Source organism: Danaus plexippus, chromosome 15 (assembly GCF_018135715.1).
Source record: "Danaus plexippus chromosome 15, MEX_DaPlex, whole genome shotgun sequence".
Taxonomy (NCBI): domain Eukaryota; kingdom Metazoa; phylum Arthropoda; class Insecta; order Lepidoptera; family Nymphalidae; genus Danaus; species Danaus plexippus.
The window spans coordinates 4,120,443-4,137,982 of NC_083547.1; the positions used below are offsets into that span (position 1 = coordinate 4,120,443).

Here is a 17,540-nt window from a genome sequence, read left to right on the forward strand (position 1 = left end):
AATTGTTTAACATCGTAATCAAATCAACGCAACCATTCGGGCGACGATGACGTAGCCAACTATTTAAGTTTCCCTTTGATTAAGCGCGGCTGGGATTTTCTTGATTAAAATCTACTGTGGATACAGCAAGTACTTGTCTAGAGTTTCATTCTCTTTGAAATTTGAAAGACTGTAGTTTTAGAGAGTTGCCGTTTCTAGCTTGTGTAGCTGTCAATTTACTATATTTAAATAAATAAATAACACCTTAAACCACATCAAGTAACTTATATAAAGCAACTGTTAATAATTTAATTTTTTGAAAAATTGAGCCGAATATCACGATATTTTTGAAACAACTCTGTATTTCGCTTATCTTTAAATGTAATTTTAGTTTTATTGATACAGAATGATATCCTAAGCATGACCGTTTAAGTCGGATTTGTTGATGTATAGTAAATTCATATTACCATTAAAGTAGATAAAGTTCAATTTATGGAAGGAGTTTACAAGCGGCATTGAATACGTTGAACCCCTTAGTGCACGCGAAATAAATAGCACAAGCGCCCGATAAAAATCATAACGCATAACAGGACTCGCACCTTACCATATTTCTTGGCGCTGATTAGATATGGAAAATAATATTTCGTGGGTGAAATAATATCCTGATATATTCGCGGCAGGCCGATAAAGGCACGAAAGATGGGCCCCTTAATGGTCTGAACAGGTCGAAATTGACCGAAACTGTCCGAAACGGGGCGAATTGCCCATCCCGGTGCGTATTTTTACATATTATTTTACGGAGCCGCATTAAATTATAGCGGATTCTTATAGGAGTTATGAGAAACATATTTTTTGAAGGTGCTTGGTATGAAAACCATCCTTACCTTCGAGAGGCGAAAGAAATAATTATTATACGTTATATTTCACGAGAGGTTGGTTTTTATTGGCTGTAATTGGAATTCAAAATAAATTTCTGTACAACGTATTGCAGACATCATTATTTAAATTTTCTTCAGATTACTTTAACTAAAAAATTTTTTGGTCTTTTGCTTTTTCAGGAACATATAATTATGAATCTACATATAGGTTTTTTTCATCATATTAATTATAATAGAGTAGAGTTTTCATATAAGATTCTCTGTAAATATATTCCGATATTTTAGTTAAAATAAATACAAAGTTTAACAAATTTTAAACATTTTCAAATAAGTTAACATGCAAAGACGAGATTGCTGCTTCATAATTTTCTTTCATAAGCCATAATTCCAAAGCTTAAATATGTATGTAGTGCTTTCTGTTGATTTCAATCAAGCTGTGAAGGGCGAATGAGTTAAGGGTTATACCTTCACTATCAGATCATGTCCTATCGATGTTTCCAAGCAACTGTAATGAAAATAAACAATCAATGTTTTGTTTGTACATGTGAATTGTTTGTTTATCCAGAATATTTTTTTTTGTTTTTTCATATTTACTCTCATAAAAAGTGGCTAGTACAACTAAAATAGCATCTATACATCGAATATATAAGTAGTACCATTCTATTCGGGAGTCGAAACAAATGTGAGTGTCGCGTCCTGGAAATCGGCTTTCTGCAATCGAATGCACATAACAAGGAGCAAAATATTGAAATAGGGAGTGCGAGAGGGATGGGCGCAATGCGGACAGTCGAACGCGAATGGAATTGCAAATGTGTGAACGGGCGAGACCGAATGTAGTTTCAGAGTATACGATTTGGTATTTTTCTTCAGTTAAGGATACGTCAACGCTAACGTTACTGAACAAAGCGTTCCGAGAGAAATCCTTAAGATAACTCCTACTTTAAACAAAATTTTTTGGTAGCATCTTTAAATCTAGCAGGATCTTTTGAGTTCTGGTTATGAAGGTGCATTATTTGTGTACAGTGAATTTAAACTTTTATCCTTAATCAAACGTTTGAAAGGATGAGTGTTAAAAAGTTTAATTTCTTTTATATATGTCTATTGAAAAACTAAAATCCTATTTTTAGATATTCATTTTTATAAAATTATAACCTTTACATGTTTGCTTGAACATTTTATTTCTTAGTTTGTGTACATTTTTACTGCAAGTGACTAATCAACTGCATTTATAAATAGAGTTAAAATTAAACATGCAATTTTCCATTTCGACAAAAGCTAAATGAACCAAGGAACGCTAAGTGTCGTGGTAATTTATTTCTTTCCATTATAAAAAGTTATTTTCGTTAATGATAAATAAAGTTCTAAACAATAGTGTTATTTCGTATATAAATCAAGTAATTTACCTCAATAGTATTTATATTTAACTTCATACTACATTTTATTAACTCGGATAAGAACCCTCTTGACGAATACAAAAGCAAACTGGAAAAAAGCCTAATTAAGAAAGTTATAAAATTGAATTTTTAATCATTGGTTCAACCATATTTTCTTCACGCTTGAATTCGATAGTTTACTGAAAGCCAAGTTTATTAATTGAGTTAGCGGCGTCGGTACACTGCTGTTTTTACGCTTTGGTATAATCAAAGTAGGGAAATTCTTGTAGAATATTTTAAAAGGTGAAGCTCTGACCGGACCGGCAATCTTATTATTGGACCAACTTATCCGTGCCGAGTTTGTTTTCTAGAGCAATTCTATCCAGCGGATTTTTAATTGAAGTGGTGATTATACTAGTTCGACACCATTTCCAATTCCTTTTTTAACAGAATATTTGATATCTCATTGTACTGAAATAAGATAAATATTGTTGTGCAATATTATTCTAAAATGTGAATAAAAGCGCGATAAACACAAATGGTATACGAAATAGGAGTATTCACTCGTTCATATTTAACAATTAATCACTCACTTATATAACTGTAACCGCAGTCATCCCCATGTTGTTGCGACTCACCTGAAAATAAAAGAAATAGCATTTGAAATACAAATTTTATCAGAATAAAACAATTTATTTTCAATGAATCGTAAGAAATTTTAATAAATATTTGTGTAGAGACGTAAGCTGGATGAAACATATGTTTCACGAGTTTGGTTATGTTGAGAATAGTTTACAGGACATTGTACCCTACCAGTAAATAAATAAAGTTTATAATGTTACAAAGCTTATACAAGCGACCACACGTTCCTTATTAAGTTACGGGAGCGCTCTATGACAACATGTGTAGTAGTATCCACACAAATTTCATACTTATTTCAAGATAATGAAGGCTTGTTATAGTTTGTTTGAAGAAGACTTTAAAATTCCTATACGATCGTCACGGCGTATCGTCGCGATCGTCACGCGGCATTAGATTTGAATCTTGAACTCTTTAAAATGGAATAATGGTGTCTTCCGTGTAGGAAGGGGCGCAGTTAACTTCACGCCTCGGATTAAATGTATTTAAGCTGTTCTAGGCTCTATTGAAGGTACATATAAGATTGCGAATAGGATGAGAGTAAGAGTTTTAAGAATTGTATTACGTTATTATTCTTATTTAAGTTTGTGCATTAGCTACCGCAATATCATACGAGAAATTATGAAGAGTTTAAAGTATGTTCTATTTGAATCGTTTCATATAATTCGGTTTAAATAGAAATTGAGTATAAATTATATAATTATGGCTTTTGTTGTCATTCATTATTTTGTATTCAATATATCATGATAAAAACTGTGTAACAAAAGTATTTTATATCCTTGTCCATTTTCGTTTACCCTGACCTACTTAGACTGATCTCATTACACAAAGAATCTAAATTGACACTTTTAGAATAAAATATGATAAAAAATTTTCGTCGTGCGTAAAGCGTTAAAAGGCGAAAATTCTCGTCGTTCATAATGACGTAACTCTATACTTTATGGGCTGTAAGGAATTTAATTTGGCCCTTTATTTTTACCCATGCTGTTAGGCTTGAGGCTACAGGATGTTGTATATTTTTAAGAAGAATTTACACGATTTTATAAAGCTTTGCATCCTACTGTTTTTTAAACATTTTAAAAAGTAAAATTAGTTTTAGTTTCTTGTCGATTTACAACGAGTACGGTTTTTGCTTACTAGATTTGGTCACGAATTCATATTAGAACGAAGACCTTCAAGAACTTTATGAGGTCAAGTGACAGACCCTGAAAATTTATCTTGGGACCTTAGAGGATCGAAGGACCAACTTATATTTACGTTTTGTAATAAAAGAGGTTATATATATTATAGTTTTGTGAATGCGTCAATGCCAATGCTGACGTGGCATAAATTTTGTCTTGAATTAGTAATAAGATCATTAATTACGATATTTTTCTCCCCTTTCGATTAAGAATTCAATTGAAGAATAATTATCTCCATGGATGATTCTTATACCATCGATATTTTTTCGTTCCATGGTAATTGTGAAGTAAACATAAAGGTTGAAGGATGTGTTATAGGGGCACATTTAATATTATCTAACACTTAAGATGACAGGATGTTTGTTCTCTTTTACACGCAAATTAGTAGAGGATACATGCATATTAAATCTGCACTTATATATAAGATTAATATTATAACATCTTGCAGGAAATAAGCAAACAGATTGCAGTAAAATCAAAACAGAGTGAGTTTAAATTTCTCTCAAATATTAACTAGATCTTCTTACAACATTATACGTTCTGGAAAATAAACCAAAAAGAATATATTTTTTTACTGAAAATTTATAATTATACTTAGTCATATTTTATTTTAAACTTATAAAAAAAAAATTGATTCTATATTTTAACGTCCCAAAACAAAATCTATATAACTTAAAAATCAAACATTAATATTTTCACTTGTCCGCAAATTGATTAACTAGTAAATTTAATTGACCATTATTTAGAATCTCAGAAATATATGTTGAATGCCTAATCCTATCTGATGCTGCCATCTGTTGAAACATGTCTACACTGGCAAAAAGCTTTAAAGGCTCTCCTTTTCTGTAACATTCGATTTTGATACTTTAAGAACTAATTTAATAGTGACATTTATATTTTATACATTAATTTGACAGAGGAAAATATAGGTATCAAAAAATAAAATATTTTCCATTTAAAGTATAATGAACAAAGAAACAGTTTTATTGAAACCGTTGAAAATTGTTTGCGTTAGTGAAATGATAACGATTTTTCTACTACCACTATCCATAATATTGATTCTGGTACTGATGGTAGGTGCAAAGTAGGGGGCGACATCACATCCGGCCGCGACGTCTCGAGTTTTCCTAATGCCGCGAATATTTCCCGTCTAACGTTTAATTAACTATCAAAAGGATGGTAGGGGGCGCTAGTTTGAAATGCTTTACGTGATTATTTTTTTAGCATGATAAAATATGTTGAATTTCTTATTATCTGTTACTACAAATGTATCACACTGATGTTTCAACAAAAAAATAACTTTGTATTAAGTAAATTCTCAAAGCAGTTCTAACCGTAAACCGAACATTGAATCGTACACAAAAAGTATATGATTTCAAAATAAATTGTAGGCAAATAAAATTTTCCATTCACAAACAAATCTGTTTTCTTTTTACAGTAGTTACCATGGTATGAGCAGTCGTGCGTTAAAAATCACAATAGAGACAGTGTTCTATATGAATAAAATTGTTGAAAAAAAAGATATTCATTTCATTGTCCCAATAATTTTATCAACAAAATACTCGTAGTTATTTCAAAAGTTTACAAAGATAAATAAAATGCAAATAACTACACCTATATAAAGATAGTGGTTGCATATTATAATATCAGCCTCGTAATTTCAAACAATACCGTCAAACTGCATACTATACTTATGTTAAACATCTTTATCATTACATCACTATCATATTCATGAAACCACACGCTAAACTCACCTATCTTACAAATGGATAAGGACCAAAATTCCGTGTGCCAATCGTGTGAAGCTTGCAATTTTTACCCCTAATATATTAGCATACCGTCTAACCCTTATTACGTTGTTACTAAAATATATAACCCCTTGCTTTATCTGAAAATAATTGTTGTTTTAGGTTACGCACGCTTGCCTTCACAAAAATAACGAACAAAGTTGTCGAGACAGTATAGTATCACCTTGTGAAAGGATCTCTATTATGAAAAGGGCTTTTTTTAACGCTTCAGAAGAACTCTAAGGGTAAACTAATAGCTAATTTTATAGGGTGTGAATGTCATTACGGCTTCAAAAGGCTGACTATAGACAAATTTAGTGCTCTCGGTCGAGTTTATGGTTTCCCATTAAATCTATTCATGTATTTCAATTGCTTATAATTTGGAGCCAGGAAGACTTTAATTTATCCAAAAAATTATATTTTCCCTTGTATTTTTTCAATTATAAAATTAGAAAATTTACTATTAATTTACTATTATGATAGTATTTTTATTTAAGCTGCTATAAAATTTCACGTAGATTGAGATTTAAAGTAACTTCTAAAAAACTATTTTTTATTCACAATTTCTTTTACAAACCATTTGGGACATATAACATTATGAGATCTAAGACTTTCGCGAGTTTTATTCATTTAAATGAAACATATATTTCGGATATACTATGCGGATTTTATTATTTTAAAACTAATCCCGTTTAAACATAATCCCGACGTTTCGGTTACTTTTCAGCAACCGTGATCACGGGCAGACGAGATGTGAAAGTCTATCAGTCGGCCCTTGTTATTTATATAATAAATAAATATAAATTTATATAATAAATAATATATAAATATATTTGTAAAAGACATAAAACATTCTTAAGCAATTTGCCTTAATCTGCAAAAGAAACTGAAAAAGGTTCTTCGTTAGGTGTATGTATATTTAAGATACAAATCTTGCTGATTTATAAAATATCAATTATACATTTATTTTATAATATAATATTCATACTATTTTAATTTTAATTCTTTACTAAAATATAACATCTCTATTGTATTTAATCACTGTCAATAAGTGCTACTAGTATTAGAAACCCATGTGTTATATGATTACTATATTCGATACATTCGATGATGAACTGAAAATTTTGTAAATTTCAAATCATAACCATAAGTAAAAGAACTAAAACTCCTACAGTTTTCAAACTTCGCGTTTATTTGTCACAAACTGTCGATGCACTCCAGTGTATGCTTCAGCATTATTTCTTTTGGATTAGAGCAATAAAAAGTTTTATTGGTCGTAAATAAATACACGATCGGTAAGCTTCGCCCGCAGTGTATCGTAGTGCCTCTAAATCTACTACGAAACCTTTTGCTAATAAACTTTATAATTGAATTATTTTTAGATGGAATTTTTCTTACTATCTAACCTATGGATTACATGGGAATATATTTATTCATTCGCAATACTAGTCAAAATAACTGGAATATAATATAGCACAAAATTACTTTTTAAAATAAATAAAATTAATTATAACAGACCAATACACGGGTCACTTGTAAACATTGAAGCAAAGGAATCCGTAAACGAGCCGCTTATATACAGAGGGATTACAACAGCTTGTCTGTTTGTTTGTTTCTACTCTATCCATGTTTACCCGGCGCTTAATGACGAACTGGTGTATGGAACTGCTTCCACATTTTTACTCAATTATAATCCCTATTTTATATGTCATAAGGGTTATAATATCGTTATGTTATGGTCGGTAACGTTCAATTTGGAAAAGGATTTCCGATGTATTTTCCCTGCTATGCCATTTTGATTGGGAGATGGATTCAAAATGATCGTCGGATTTTGTATTATATAATTAGGCCTTTAAAACATTATAATTCAGAATGAATTTAATGAATTCAGTAGCTATGTTTCGAAGAATCTTAGATTCTACCTTTTGCGCTACGCCGAATTATACAGATAAAATTAATATGCTAATAATGAATTGAAATATATTTGGTTTTAATGTTATAATAATATGACATGACTCAGGTTTATTTTTAAACCTTACCTAATACCCTTGGCTGTCCTATTTTTTGATAAATTGACAAAGTTTTCGTGTGTGCTACAAAAAAATCACTTAATGCAATAGCGTTACATATATTAAGTGATGAATTTTCATATAAAAACCGTCATGTCTTAAACATGTTAAATAAGACATGACTTTCATGACTCCTTGTTAAGTAAGATATAATCCTAGAAATAAAACCTCTACAATATATCTCTAAACCTGTATAATTTTGTTTATATCTAAGAGAAATAGATAAAAAAAACATGACGATTTGAAAAAACTAATGGGTAAGCAGAATTGTCTATCACAAGTATAAGTAATTGATGAACCTTGCTCGTGTTTTCGTAGAGTAAATGAAAATGATTTCCTAAAGAGTAAGAAACATCTGAGTCAGATCAGATATGTTTAATATGGTCAATAGCACTTATATTAGTTTGTACTCTTAAACAATGGTATTTAAGAAAGGAATTTTTATGTGAGTGTAATTAAAATAATCACTCATTGTTTGAAATATAAAATTGCTTTTCTGAGCTTCCCGTTGTAAAGCCTTAGCAAAGGTTTAACTAATTCTAACAGTTAGCTAATATTTCATCCGGACTTTTAGATTTACAACCACACTTCAGCTGTTATAAGTTGGACTAGTTGTAATATATGAAGTAACCTTTGAAGTTGTTTAAAGCTGTAACAAATATCAAAAACCCCATTATAGAATAGACATATAAAGCGCTCTAGAAACTTATACACTATAATATTTACAATTGTATATAAGGCTATGTAAGCGGTTTTTCTTTACTTTACTTTGAGGGTGTATTTATGAGAAATCAAAACGAAAATACGTCAGATTTCTTACGACAGATTGTACGTTGGGATATAAAACCTGCTTAACGTTCAGTATAGCAATCCTAATCGGGCTTTGTATCATCCTTACAAATGGACCACTTAATCGCGTGAGATATGACCATCAGTTAAACTGTTTTGTGCGACCCTTCGCTAATCGTTGATTTGACGTTTGACGTTCAGCCTCGGGTTATGAATGCCAGTTTAAGCTGCTATACGGCTGGCTAAACCAACATCTATCGTAGAGCCATATGTGTCAAACTTTATCTTGTCTACAATTCAGGAAATGTATATAGATAACCATTTAAATAACAAAACACAAATTTGTATTTTCTACATACTTTTACATTTCTATGAACCTGCCCTAAGTTTAGCCTTAATGTATTTGTTGCCATTTAAAGTAATGTTACGGAAATTCATTACGTCTAGTATCGTATTTAAAAGGAAATGTCTGCATAAATGTGATAGTTAGAATCACTGAATGGACGGTCATTTGGCACAACGTACTGGCGTTGTGGCTTAAGGGTGATGGAGTGAACTCATAAAACACTTTTGGTGTCTGAGCATTTAGAACTTAAACTTAGTGGTACTACTTTTTTCCAAGAAAATTTTATTTGTTTTATAAAACATTAGTAGGCCTAAAAATAAAACAATGAAAGCATACTAATTATTTAATGAATAATATTATTAAAAGAATCTTTTCGAAAAAAAAATGATTTTGGCATAAACTTGAACTCGTTCTTTTTACATACTTCTGAATAACATAATTTACGCATCTATCAGGTTAAAAAATATATAAATAATCCTTCTAAATACAAATTTAAATGAAACACATAATATTATAAATTAATTCATTATAGTCAAGCCACGATATTCTTACCTCTCAGCAAGTTTCAACAAGGACAAAGATATTGCAATGATTTATGAGCAATTTATATTTAATTCATCGACGCCAGAGATTTACCACAACACAAAACAAAGCCAGAAAGTTGGTTTGCTGTTGCTCGTTATCTTCCATTTGCAAAGGTTTTAATTGGTTTATAAATAACTGCCCTTGTGCCCTACCCTTACCCTTGCTTACGATCTGGCATACGAGTTATGACCTTAGGGCGGGTGTATTAAAATCTTTAAACAATGAGCATTTTTTAACAATAAAAAGTTTGGTTGATTTTCTTCATATAATCTTTGTTATTTATTTAATAAAAGCTATTGAAATTGAGATATCAGCAAATTAAATTGAATACATCTTTATATTTTCACTGTACATAAAGAGACGACATATTTATACATCGACTTTGAAATGCAAAACTAACTCATAATTACAATACATGATATGTATGCCTGTTGGTTCATAGTATCTAAAAAAGTTGAACGAAATTTATAAAATAATGGAGTCACAAAAGACTTAAATTGTTGGAATATAAAGGTAATGTCAATTTATTTTCCAGGAAATTTAACACGATATATAGTGGTATACTTATCACGCACTCTAAGTTAAGAACAGTAAAATGAGTAAAACAAAGGCGCCATTTATAAAAGCTTCCCTTATAAATACTAGAAATCCATCACTTGGCTTAGAGGTAACATTGGATTGGCTAAATCTTCTCTAAAATCCTCTCCAGTTCGATTAGATACCTTATTACTTTTTCTTGTATTTTGACTAGCCTCTTCCTTTTTTCTATATAGACTATTTTTTCCATAGGAGTATTTATTAAATTGTAACTATAACACCTTCAATGAGCGAGGGAAAATCTATTACTATTTTATTTACCTGAGATGATTATGATATCACATTTGTATTATTATGTGTGCATGTGTTTATGCTTTTGCTTATTGGTTTAGTACTGGACATTGTTGACGATAGTTGCGTGCTGTGGCGCATTAATTTGCTTAACAAATCGGCTTGGTGACCAACCACTATTTGTGTTATTGTTTACTATTTCCCAAGTGTACTTTATTATTTATTAATTGAATCGAGTTTGAATTACATGATTATTTATCAATTATTAAAATCTATATTAGTAATTTTATATAGTTAATATGACATGAAAAATGTAGACATGACACGTTAAATAAAATATCTAATTCTCGATGAGCTAAACGGCCCTCTGGAATATACCCATCAATAGTTTACTGACAGATTCCCCTACCAAAGTCCCTTATACTATTTCTATTGAAATACAACAAAAGTATAGATCACATAGACAACGTATTGGTCCATATCCTTCGCCACCCCATTATAATAACTCATGACATTTGATTAATGATTTAGAAATGGGGTGGAGGCCTTCTCGTGCATATATTGATGACATAACCATATTTTATAAATTTTAAGTAATCAGAGGTCTTCTCGAATTTCATATTGCAGGAATCCTTTGTTATGAATTAATGATCTCCTTAACGTTATTGATGTTAATGATATTGAAAGTATGATTTATAGACGACGTTGACGAAAGAACAATTGTGTAGATGTTTAATGGAAATTTATGATTGAATGTTGATTGCTGAATACTTGTCACATTAAAATAAGTGACACGTCACTGAACGGTTTGTTTATACAACTGACCGTCATTACTTTAAATTTCTATCGAAATATTCAATCGTCATATATCCGCAAACTTTGTACATATTTATTTGAAATATATAAAATCTTTAAATGTTTAGAAAATAATTATAATTTTACTCATTATAACTCTTATAATTACATATAGAAAGAGCTAAATATTATTCTCAGATTATAAAGACTTTGATAGTAATAATAATGATTAAATTCCTATTCTGAATTCCTAGGTTGTATTCAGTTTATCTCCAGGTTCTACAAAATCTTGACCTTATAGAAGTAAAAGCAAGTCAGAACCGCAAGGGAATCGAACATTCGACCATCGATAGAATTTCACTTGCACGCTCGAATACGGACGAATAAAATTTTACCAAAATTGAATCGGCCGCTGGATGCCAGTAGACCGTAAAATTGGTTGGGCCGGTCAGCGTAGGTTATACGGTATCTTCTTGGTGTTTTGCCGAATTATGTGTATATACTGGGTGTCGCTTTCAAACTCTTGAATTATACATGTTACGAAGCGACCTGTGATTTAGTGCGCTATGTTTCGTTTTAGGCTATGGAGGCTTATGCAATGCGTCTGTTTTCGTTAACATGTTAATGGACATAGGGTTCAAAACAGGTTTCAATAATTTGTTAACGATATTGACCGTTCAGCAACAGTGTAATTGATTAATGAAAGTGGATATTATTTGTAACAATACGAACAAAAGTATTGAGCTCATCAGATCTATACAATTCTGATGATAATGTACCTATTGAACTATATAGAAAACACGATCCATCTGCCCTAATGCTGCTTTAGCAATACTTTTCCGATTTCTTTCTATTTCACCCTCGTCATTAACCATTTTTACTGCATCACTTCTTTTAGACTGACCCCAGAAGTCGCCTTTTCAATGGACAGCATTGCCTATTAAATCGTGGGGATGGTTTGTATAACTCTCAGTAAGGAAAAATACTATTTAAAGAAGGGAAATAGCAATTTAACAGTAGAGACAAAATAATTAATATCTAGTAATTATCAGATCCTATTAACATGTGTTTTGTAAATACATATTTACGATATGAAAATAAATATAACAGTAAACATCCACTAAATTATTACAAATAGATTTTTAATATACTTTTAAAAATAATCTCAACTTAATCTTTATTCAGGAAAGTTCTACTCTTTTTGTTTTTATTTGAACAATCCATCATAGCTCGATTATCACGTCCGTCTTCAATGTCATCATCTATCTTTGTGTGATCTTAAAAGTCAGGTAAATTTACAAACTCATCCAAGTGAGATAAAGTTCTATCCTTATTTTTTTCACTTCCGTTATCTAATAAATACCTATGACTTGTGGTTAGGGCGACGCAAAAACTCGGAGATAAGATATAAATCATTTGTGTACGTGATCTTTAAAAAGCTTTTTCTCATTATTTTAAGACTTTTTAATAGTATTACTTTTTAGACTTATAATACAAATAAAATAACTCAAAAAATATTTTTTAATACTATATACTTTAATAATACTTTAATAATAAAAATACTTTTTAAAGTATCGAATCACATGAATATTAACTTATATACATGTGATTTAAAAAGTTTCAAGAATTTAAAAAATATGTCAGTCTGTTAACAGGGTTTCGCAAATGTTATCTAAAACTTGGTCGTATGCTACCAAAATTTGCTTAAAAGAGGCAGAAGTCAAGCCTGCGAGCGAAAATGGTAGCGAAACAAGCTTTTAACGTAAAATGATTAAGCTCAACTGCAGCGTTCCCTAAATACTATCTAAGAACAAGTTTCAAGTTGCCTCTTCAGAAGTCTTAAATTATCTTAATGTACCTACACAGATACATCTTATATATTTTCATCAATATTATACATAAACGTCATATATTATTTGCGTTCCATAAAAATTTGTGTAATAATCGCTAGCGGCGGATTACTTTAGCAAAAGTGGAATAAAATGACTTTTAATTTTGGAACACTAGAAATATTTAATTACACTTAATAAGCGATAACGTCACAATAACAATAAGTCCTAAAGCTACGCAAGACAAAACCAAACATTCTAGTAAGAAAACATTCACTACAATAACTGGAGGGTGGGATGCCCCGCTAATTTCTTCTAAAGGGAGGAATAGGGGCACAATAACAAATAGTTTTTACTGGAGAAGAAAGCACTAATAGATAAAGACTCCGTACCAGGACGATATAAATCGCACTGTCTCTTCGTAACCGATACGGAGGACAACGTTTTTACACTACAATAGCAAATGAAATCTTTTGATATTTCAAGCATTTAGAAGACAGGTTTTAAGCTTTATTATTTTTATTGTTGCTCCGAGAGATGACTTTAATTCTGTAAATTTACTCTTTTGCTTATATTATTGACGGGTAAATTTTGTTGCTTAATAGAGTACGTATAAATTTAATTATAAATATTAAAAATTATAATCATAGTTTAGTAAAATATCTATACATATATTTGGTAATTTCATAATTATATTATATAACTTGAATGTTGAAATGTCACTTAAACAAACAGAATTGACCTCAGCAAATAGAGTCGTAGCGGAACAAGATGTTTTATTTAAACACTGCAGCGCTTTCTGATAAATGAACAGACTTTTGCGGTCAGTGAGTTGAGAATTGATATTTTACTCAGATTTGAGCAAAGAAACAGAATTAATGGATATTTACTATATTTATTATAAGTTTTCGATACAAAAACCTATTTTGTCAATATTTTTTCAGGACTCATCCATTAGTCTTACGAAATTTATTAAGATATTAATTACTTTTGTTTATTTATTTAATTTTCAGTTTTTAGAATTCCAAAAATATATATGTATATTCTTTTACGAATATTATTGTGCGGATGAAGCGTAAATATTTACTAACGCTATTACACTATTATTTGAGGTTAATACCATTTTATTTACTTTGTATATATTTTCGAATAGGAATTTAAAATATGAAAGAGTAGTTTATCAAGCTGTATGAGCTCAAAGATGTGATCCCTGTTTACATAAAATATTCCTATGCTAATATTGAAATAAGTTTTAATCATTAAATTCCTTTTATCCTGAATCGAAATGCTGACTCAATATACCGTCGAGTATTGGAAAATTCTTTTAAAAACCACCGACTTTATCAAAGGGCGATTCTTGCTTAAATTAAACTGTATAATCGAGTAGCCTTTATAAATTATGAAAAAAATAAATATGCTTTTATACCAGTGGCCGGCCTTATCGACTAATATTCATTATTATCTGTACCATTAAAGTTTAAGGAGATTTGACAAAATGTCCTCTACTATTAATGTTTTCTATATCTTTTAGGATACTGTATCATAGCTTATAATTACCTTGGTAGAGTTCAATATAAGGAACTGTTTACGAGGCTGTGTCCATCGATTTTGCTATTATGAATTCTTATATATCAGTAAAATAAATGCTATTTTTTGCTTATAAATTCTTCAGTGATTAAAGCAAATAGCATTTAAATAATATTTAAGCGAACCATTTATATCTGGCTTAGAATTTCAAGAAGACAGATCCGTGAACAATATTACAACAGTAGTTTTATATTATTGCATTTAATAATTACTTGTAGTTACGGCATTTTGTCTAATTAATAAAACCTGTTTATCATATAAAATTATATATTTTTTTGTTTTTTATTTGTAATTATAACGAGAGGTCTATTATTCGTTAAATTAATTAAAAATATTTTTGAACAGACACCTTTTGTGTTCTGTATTACATTAACACAAAAATTGAGTCATAAGTTTCTTTAAAAATAATCCTTGATAAGACTTCTCTTATCTCGGTTACGACCAAAAACAAGTAATGCATTAATAAAAAAACTATAACTGCTTATCTTTACAACTTAAGAGTAGATTAACGGTCGGTCACATTATGGGGTGATATGACCCCATGATTGTTTTACGATGCTGTAAAGTACAGCTCTACAATTTGTCTCATACATAAATTGAAATGTTATAGCTCCTCTATAACCTCGTTCATAAGTGAAGCGAGAGGAAAACTAAGCCTAAAGTCAATATAAATGCAAGTAATAAATAAAAGCCATTGCCTCATTTGCCTTACATTACGAGTTCTTACAAATGTATTTGTCTTAATATATTTCTTTTTGTCTAAAGTCAATACATTTTACAATCACTGTCCACTTAAAATAGGCGTTGATGAAATTGAGTATTATAGAGATTGATAGTACAGTTCCTAACAAACTCTGTTGCAAGTAAACAACATAAATTAGTTTGCGTGGTCCACCCGCTGACAGATGGACGGAGAATTGTAAACATGACTATAAAAACGCCATCAGAAGGAGACATCATAATTATATTCGTTCTGTATTTTGTACAAAATTTAATTGATATGTGTTTTTATTTGTTATTGCTATATAAAAAAAAAACCCTTTTAGAAAATTTCGCTTTCAGAGAAAATGCGTTCTTCAAATAAATTCTTCGATGAAATTACCCGCTTATAGATACCTGTTGGTAATAAAAATTTTATGCTTTTAATTCGTGCCCCCTCACAAGATTCAAACCTTGTTCTTTTTAAATCGAAGATGGGAATAAGTACCTAAAACTGTTTACTCCAACAGAGCCCCATAAAAACTTTGGAGAGTAATTTAAACAAAAGCCCTATAAAATCCAGAGAAGTTCTGAGATGCATAGCACATTCGTAAAAAAAAGAGGAATACGAAATGATTCCATGAAAATGGGCGATTTAACTTTTTCAATTAAATGGAATACGAGTGCTTATTCTTCTGACCCAGATCCACTCGCGACCGCCATATTCCATGATGCGTTCCCGAAATTAAAACCTTTCAATTGTAGTTTGCGGCGCTGTTCGCGCGTTATAATAAAGAAACAAAAACATGACCGTGCCGCTCACCGGTGTTTTTCTCATTTTGATAGTTTAGCCGAGTTTAGAGAACACTCGCTACGAAATTGATATTTTTTTTAAATCTCTATTTGTATTTAATGAAATGAAGAGCTTTGTATTCTGATACTTCTTATAGTAAGTATTTATGACATTCATTTTTTTATCACTATACACTGTTTCGCAGATACTCAAAAAAAGATCTAAACCTTCTTTAGGTTTAGAAATTTTAGAATTAGACATTTTTTTATACGATTAATTTATATAAAATTATGAAATTTTTAAATTTTAAAACATTTTTAGTAAAATGGTTTCTATCATATATATATATGATACAAACCATATATATTAAATACACCAGACGATCCTATTCATCACACTGTGTTTAATTTCTACCTTATTTATAAAAAACAACATTTCAAAATTTTTAAATATTGACATCATCGGAATAAAATGAAAAAAACCACTAAAATATTAATATGTAATATCAATGTCATTTGTTAAATATATTATCGCAAAATTCCAATATAGAATGCAAACTAATTAATAAATACGTTACTAATTATAGCAAACAGGCAACGTGTTTTGTTATGAAAATATATTGGTTTGAAATGTGAAATATTCCTAAATTACACCAATTCCAGTGAATATAAAAAGTATATGCCCGACATCAATATCACCCACGCTTATGGATAGATTGTCTACAAATTATTTAGTCAATGTCTGTACATAAATCTATTTGCGAAATTGCCATCCCGATCTTATTCGTCTTCTTCATCAATTCAATTCTTCGTCATTCAATCTTGAATTTGTATTATATTCAATAAATAAGGAATCTCATATTTGTGTATCTTAAAGAATATTATGCACTATTATTTCAAATATTTTTTTATTATAGTCAGTTTTTTGCTTAATTTGGTTCTCAAGCAAAAATTATTTAAATAAATTTGAAGAAGTTGTAACAGGAGCATCATCAGCAGCTGTCAAGTAATAGTACTTCGAAACTATCAAATATGTAACCTTGTCCTAATTAAACTTCGACGAACTGTGAAGTTACACGGCAACTGACCAAATACAGTCTGACCGCGGTTCTCAAGTAAGTACGAAGTTCCCCGAATTTAGCCGAGCGTTCCCGAAGTGGCCCTAGCGATCAATACCCCGCTTTGCTACCCGCGTCCCGTCAATTCCGGGGCCAAAAGTCACGCTTTCAGGATAGCTGTCGATTTCTGACGGTCAGGTCCCGATTGAGTACGTGTGTACGTCTAGGAATAGTAACGTGTAGCAAGCGATGCGAAATCTTGAATTTTAAACTTTCATTACATTATTAAGACGTGCCCGTTTTAAAGCGACGTTTTAACTTTTATT

At 30.4% G+C, this 17,540-nt stretch overlaps 1 protein-coding gene across 4 annotated transcripts in view; it reads right to left on the reverse strand.

Moving 5' to 3' along the window:
* Positions 1 to 17,540, reverse strand: part of LOC116766169 (teneurin-m) — a 131,243-nt gene that overhangs the window by 102,508 nt on the left and 11,195 nt on the right. For all 4 annotated transcript variants that reach the window (XM_061522960.1, XM_061522959.1, XM_061522958.1 and 1 more), the window contains exon 2: positions 2,824 to 2,868. In XM_061522960.1, coding sequence (XP_061378944.1) covers positions 2,824 to 2,868 — 45 coding nt within the window. The remainder of the gene's footprint in view (positions 1 to 2,823; positions 2,869 to 17,540) is intronic.